This window comes from Sinocyclocheilus anshuiensis, unplaced genomic scaffold (genome assembly GCF_001515605.1).
Source record: "Sinocyclocheilus anshuiensis isolate Anshui unplaced genomic scaffold, SAMN03320099.WGS_v1.1 scaffold215, whole genome shotgun sequence".
Taxonomy (NCBI): domain Eukaryota; kingdom Metazoa; phylum Chordata; class Actinopteri; order Cypriniformes; family Cyprinidae; genus Sinocyclocheilus; species Sinocyclocheilus anshuiensis.
This window is the reverse complement of record NW_015552542.1, coordinates 548401-554868: the sequence shown is the minus strand read 5'-3', so window position 1 is coordinate 554868 and position 6468 is coordinate 548401. Positions and strand designations below refer to the sequence as shown.

Sequence of the window (6468 nt, the reverse complement as noted above, 5' to 3'; positions counted from 1 at the left end):
CCAGCTCAAACCACTATCCCAGCTTCAAAACATACCTAACCAGCATATGCTGTTTTTTTTCAACAGGGTAGCGTGCGCTAGTAGGCTACTAACTCGCTTTGGACCAAGAAACACAGAATGATTGCGCTCGTGCTGATGAGTAATTACACAAGCTTCAGTCTGGATCCAGCCCTTACAAAGACCTGAGATGAGCGAACACCTGAGAAGAGATTATGCAAACCCCTCAGACCTCAGAGGATGCCAACCCTGAAACAACATAAACTACCAAATTTTGCTACAAGTTTGATTGCAACATATAATCATTGTTGTTAATAGTGTTCATCGTCTGTTTGATTACGTCATTAACTTAATTTTACAGTACATTTCTTCCATATGTACATCAATTTGACAGTCACCAATGACAAGCTACTACTAAATATACTGTAGAAACTTAATTTTCTGTAAAGCTGCTTTGCAACGACTTGCATCGTGAAAAGCGCTATACAAATAAACTTGAATTGAATTAATTACGTGGCGATCAGGCTGTGAGCATGCGCACTGTCTTCAGCACCACAAATTTTGCTACAAGTTTGATTGCAACATATAATCATTGTTGTTAATAGTGTTCATCGTCTGTTTGATTACGTCATTAACTTAATTTTACAGTACATTTCTGCCATATGTACATCAATTTGACAGTCACCAATGACAAGCTACTACTAAATATACTGTAGAAACTTAATTTTCTGTAAAGCTGCTTTGCAACGACTTGCATCGTGAAAAGCGCTATACAAATAAACTTGAATTGAATTAATTACGTGGCGATCAGGCTGTGAGCATGCGCACTGTCTTCAGCCCCACGGCGAGCGTGGACAGCGAGCGCCTCACACTTCAGTTCGCGCGTGTGTGTGAAGATTCAACCGGCGGCTTTTCATTTCTGACTCCACTCGCGTCGCGACTTGGCTTCACATCACGCAAGAACTTCACCGTGTCGAATAAATCCTGACAGGAAAAAAAAAAACACTCAGAGATATTTCCACGTTACAGAAAGCCGGGTTTGTCCGTGAGAGTGGGATGCCGTCCGTGAGATGATGTTTCTCTGTGGGGGGATTGCGCTTTAGAAGCTCCACAATCCAGAAGGATGCTGGTGGGAAATGCCTGTCGACAGAGAGGACGAGATTTGTCAAAAAGCACTAGAACTCTTATCGGATCTTTGTTCTAAAGGGGAGGTTCAGAACGAAAACTGTTTGGATTTCATTTATTATTTCCGAGACCTTGCCAGGCCGAGGAATTCGGACTCAGGTAGGCGACACTCCTGCACAAAACGGTTGCATGCGCTTCCCCCCCCCGCCCCCTTGTTGACTTGTTGCTCAACAATTTATTCCATTTTAACCTCGAGATGTCATCACGCTGGAGGAATATCGACTATATTTACTGTGTTACTATATTTTACTCGACGTGATATTCGGTGTCAATTCAGTTTGGTGTATAGACTCAAATACTTTTGTCAGACATAAAATGCTATAATGTAAGAAATCTAATGTAGAAATGCTAGTGGATCAGCTATTATAGTTTTACTCCAATTAAATGAATAAGATTCTAATATATAAACCGTTTATACTATTTATATATTTATTACAGTTGCAGTGTATGCAGCAGGGCCATATTTCATTCTTGCAGGAACCTTTAGAGTTTAGAAATTCCAGATTTGTTGACCAGTATATGTCATCATTACACTTGGAAAAGCTTGTTCCTTATGGCATGGATGGATCTCTGGTGATCCAACACAAAAAAGTTCTCAATATAGACACTCACCTCTAAATTACAATTAACCAATCAATATTAGTAGACAACACATGTCAAAACAGAAATTTAGCTTATAGCCATGAGAAATGAATTGAGGTGGTTACAGGACCTCTTCTTTAAAATGCACACTCTTAATGTCATGTCCCTTAGGATAGCCTGACCCATCATTCTCTTACACTTTGACTATGTTTTATCATCATGAACTTTTTTATTTAGGTATAGCTGGAGCCACATAATACAGGATGAAAATTGCTGCATTTGAATTAAATATGGCATCTGTTACTTTTCATATATGCTGTGTTGATAAACTTAGATTGAGACACAATATAAAATCCATTCCAACAGCACAGGCCAAAAGTGCAGTATTGGAATCTGACTGCTTAGATTTAAATGCTACAGCACCTGCTGAGCAAGAGGGCATGAGTCTTTTGTGCTACTCTGAGGTGTACCAAGGGGATTTGGTAACCGGCGTTAAATCTACAATCCACCAGTAATGTTTTTTTTTTTTTCTTCACAAAAGGTTTTATAATGATTCCTTTTGATGTCTGATGCAAGCTTCGTTTATATCACAAAACAACCAAATTTCAGGACCAGGTTGACCTCTTTATAAGATACGGCTTTGGTATAGATCATGACATTTTGGAAACATGTCTTAACTGCATGACTACACAGAGCCAAAATGTGAACCACTCCCCCAACAGATGCACACCAGCTCAAGAATCATAGAAGCTATATCGGCATCTCTCTCGCACTCTCACACTCGCACTCTCACACATCATGGCTGATGAACAGCTCTCTACCTATATTATTGCAAAACTCAAAAAGAGTACCTATATATGCAAAAAAAAAAAAAATTTGATTTGTAAACTACTACATTTTGACATTTGCATCAATCAGTACCATATGTATGGGCTTGCTGGCATAGTAAATTTGAAAGGTATCTCATCTGGTACCTGGTACTCAGGACATGTTGATAAAAGAAAGTAAATAATTGTAGAAGCAAGCTAAAATGGAGCTGATGCTTCAGTTTGCTTTTGTTAACACTATTGGTTCGGTTTAGGCTAGGGTTTAGTGTAGGTGATACATCATTTTCAAACAAAACTATTAACCGTTTAGAACCATTTACGGACTGCTGCAATCCAACCAATGTAAAATATTGCCAGATTCATGTTTATCTATAAAAAAAAAAAAAAAAAAAAAAAAAAGTAGATAAAACTCACTCACTGGGCAATTTACTTTGAGAGTGTTGCAAAACATGCAAGAAGCAATGTAATTTCACAGATGACATAAAACTTCATGGTGTAACTCACCCTGAATTGTTGTACTATGGACATGAATGATTCCTCAAATTGTGCAGCTTATTAAGGATAGGTGTACTAATACTTTTTACAAACAGGCTTACTGTTTTTTGCAGGTAGACAATGTTTGATTCACTAAGGAACCATCTAGAAACCACCCAAGCAATCACATAGCAATGCTCTAACTACTACTAGAAAATGAGCAGAACCAAAACCCACAAAGAGCTCCTTATAGAGGATGTGAAGCGAAGCCAGTATCTGTATCTGTATTAAACCAGATGTGGTTGGGTCTTAAACCATAAGTTTGTCCAAACTATATATATATATATATATATATATATATATGTGTGTGTGTGTGTGTGTGTGTGTGTGTGTAATTATGTTCTCTCCATAGTTTACTGTAACAAAAATGTGCCTTCTACAATTTATAAATGTTAAATTATTTTAATTTTTAAAACAATTAATTTTAATATATTGTTATTATTATTACAAAATTGCTTTAAAGAGAGAAAGGCCTTTAGGAGAGAACATATGTGTAATTTGTGTGTGGGATGGGTAAGACATATTCCCATCTCTTTTTGGTCAAATCGAGATTCTGTCCCTATCACTTTTTAAAAGCCATTAAAAAATATCTTGCAGAAGTTATGTACAAATCATCTACAGTCCATCATTCTTTACAATTTAATTCATACACACATTTGCATTTTGTTCGGTGGTCGAAAAGTTAGTCGATATATTATCAGACCCAATGACACAGTACTGTACAACCTCTGCCACATGTAGGTGTGATGTGAATAACCAACCAAATGGCAAGTTGCTTCAGTAAAATTCCAAGAATTATTCTTTATTTACTTTTCATATTTGTTTATAGGTCAGTATAGTGCAGAGAAGAACGTAGGAGAGAGAAAGGAGGTCTGGTATCATGACCCTGGCCGGACAACACCTTTTATATGCCCTCACCACGTCCAAGCTCTGGCAAGATACTTATGTTATTTGACAAACCATTGTTTTGCAATGCTAGATGGTTCCCCTAGTATTTTCAGCAGAAATCAAACATTAATGAAGACTGTGCTTCCCAATACTTTGGATTTGATTGAATAAGCAAATCAACACATTTGACCAGTTATACGCCAAGAGTATTTCTGCTCCATGGGATATCAGGACATTCAGACCAAGTGGCTGTGTAAACTGTAATTAAATAATCAGCAGCATGCAGCCGGAGTGAAAAGAAAAGAAGCAAAACAATCATTATCCAATGTCTCACTGTGTCGGAATTGTCGCCTTTCTGTGAAGCCATGGTAACATTGTTATTTCCTTTGGAGGACAGATGATCAAATTATTTTATAAGAATAGACTTGATTACACAAGGGGCAATACTGAATACCAAGAGTGGTGCTTGTATGATTTTGCAATCAGTCAGAATTTCCAGAGCCCTTCTTATGAAAGTGCTTTATAGGCATAACTAGCATTTGGTGTTCTTCAGAGCTGTTTTTTTTTGGTTCAGAGAAAGTCTGCAGCATGATAAACCACAGGCTGGTCTTTCATTGCTTTATTAAACTCTTACTGGAAATCACATTTCATGTTCGACAGGCTTTAGCATGTCACAAAATACTAAGGGTGAATGACAACCTAGTACTTTTAAATGTTGTTATTACACCTTTTAGGGGTCTAGGAGCAAATATTTCTTTCATGTTCCCTGGAATCCCCTTGAAATGCCTCTCTGGCAAATCTCACAAGAGGAAAATGCAATTTGAGTGTTGCTGAAGGGATAATGATGCTTATTAGAGCTTTTTAAGCAACCTGGTCCCAAACTGAAACATATTAGAAAAAAAACTCTTTGGAGCTTCTTAGACAACCGGCATATTCACCATATGTATAATATATTTTTTAATTGCAAACAACAGTTTTTCAATTTATAGAAATTGTTGCTATATTATTACTCTTTAAAACAAGACTCTACATTTCTTTGGTTAGTTAAAATGCTTAACTCCTTTAGTTTCAAATGGTTAAATCCTCTGTATTGCCTGTGTTCGCACAATGTTAACACAAATGTGTTCATACAGGCAGCTGCAGCGCAGTGGGAATCTCAGCTAAGGCTCTTTGAAGCTCTTTGTGTGTTGGAATGTTTCTATGGGTTACTAGATATGAGCCATTGTGGAGCTTTCACTTTGAAGTGTAACTGACACACTCAGTGGACTGAAATGAGCTGTGGTCTTTTAGAGGACTCTGCTTTCCCCCCCTTCCTCTTCTTTTGTACGCCACATCTCTCCAGCATTCAGCAGAGACAGCAGCTGCCAAACTATATTTGATTTGGGCTGTCTCTGCTGAATGCTTTTTTTTTGTTCGAACAGCAGTTGGTGTATATACTGTATAGTTAAATAGAGTGGCTGTTCGAACATATTTGACCACATGAGTATCCACACTACAAGTGAAATTCAATCAAATGTGTTTTCAAATACCTCTGGAAGTGGTCAAAAGTGGACAAGCTCAAAATGTTTTAAACCCCGTTCACACATGTATTTAGCGTTGTCCACTTGTGATCGGATTGACAAAAATGCATATTAATACCAGATGTAAGGGCCAAAGAGTTTCAGGTATGATGATCTTAAAGGATAGTTGACCCAAAAATGATAATTTGCTGTTAATTTACTCATCCTCAGGCCATCCATGATGTAGGTGACATTTTTCTTAAAGGGGTCATATGATGTGATTTTAATTTTTCCTTTCTCTTTGGAGTGTTACAAGCTCTTGGTGCATAAAGAAGATCTGTAAAGTTGCATAGACTAAAATCTCAAATCCAAAGAGATATTCTTTATAAAAGTTAAGAGTCAGCCACACCTACCTAAAACAGCTCGTTCTAACAAGCCCCCACATACCTACGTCACTATCTGGGAAGATTTGCATAACACCGCCCAAATGTTCACGCAAAGAAAGAAGGCGTTTGGTCTTCCAAAAGAGGACGATATCTGCTTCGTCATGCCTGGAGCTGATCCATGCTGGTTGCTGAGGAAATACAACAACTTTGCGCCGGATAGGCTTTCACCGTGGATGAAGCGGAGTCTAGCCCGGGGTCGTCACAAATGGGTCGAATCCGCCGTCCGCGCCGTTCTCAAGCCCGCCGCCTCTGCTCACTCTAGCCCTCCGGCCGTTCCTCCCTCTAGCCCTTGGCCTCTGCTCACTCTAGGCCGCCGCCACTCACTCTAGGCCGCCGTGTGTGACGCTGTGTTTCATTCTGAAAGCGAAATTACTTTGTTTGGCTTTCCAAAAATGGACATGACTAGAAATCAGTGGTTAAGTTGTATTTACAACACTGTTCCAGAACACTTCAATCCAAATATTCAGATGTGTGCAGCACATTTTATGGAGGACCGTTTCCTGATCCTGG

At 38.5% G+C, this 6468-nt stretch overlaps 1 protein-coding gene across 1 annotated transcript in view; it reads left to right on the top strand.

Moving 5' to 3' along the window:
- The first annotated feature begins 931 nt into the window (after positions 1–931).
- The window catches only part of LOC107663989 (synaptotagmin-9-like), a 26586-nt gene continuing 21049 nt past the window's right edge, over positions 932–6468 (top strand). The window contains exon 1 of the mRNA XM_016454432.1: positions 932–1281. Within this exon, the coding sequence (XP_016309918.1) occupies positions 1134–1281 (148 nt within the window). The 5' untranslated portion in view covers positions 932–1133. The remainder of the gene's footprint in view (positions 1282–6468) is intronic.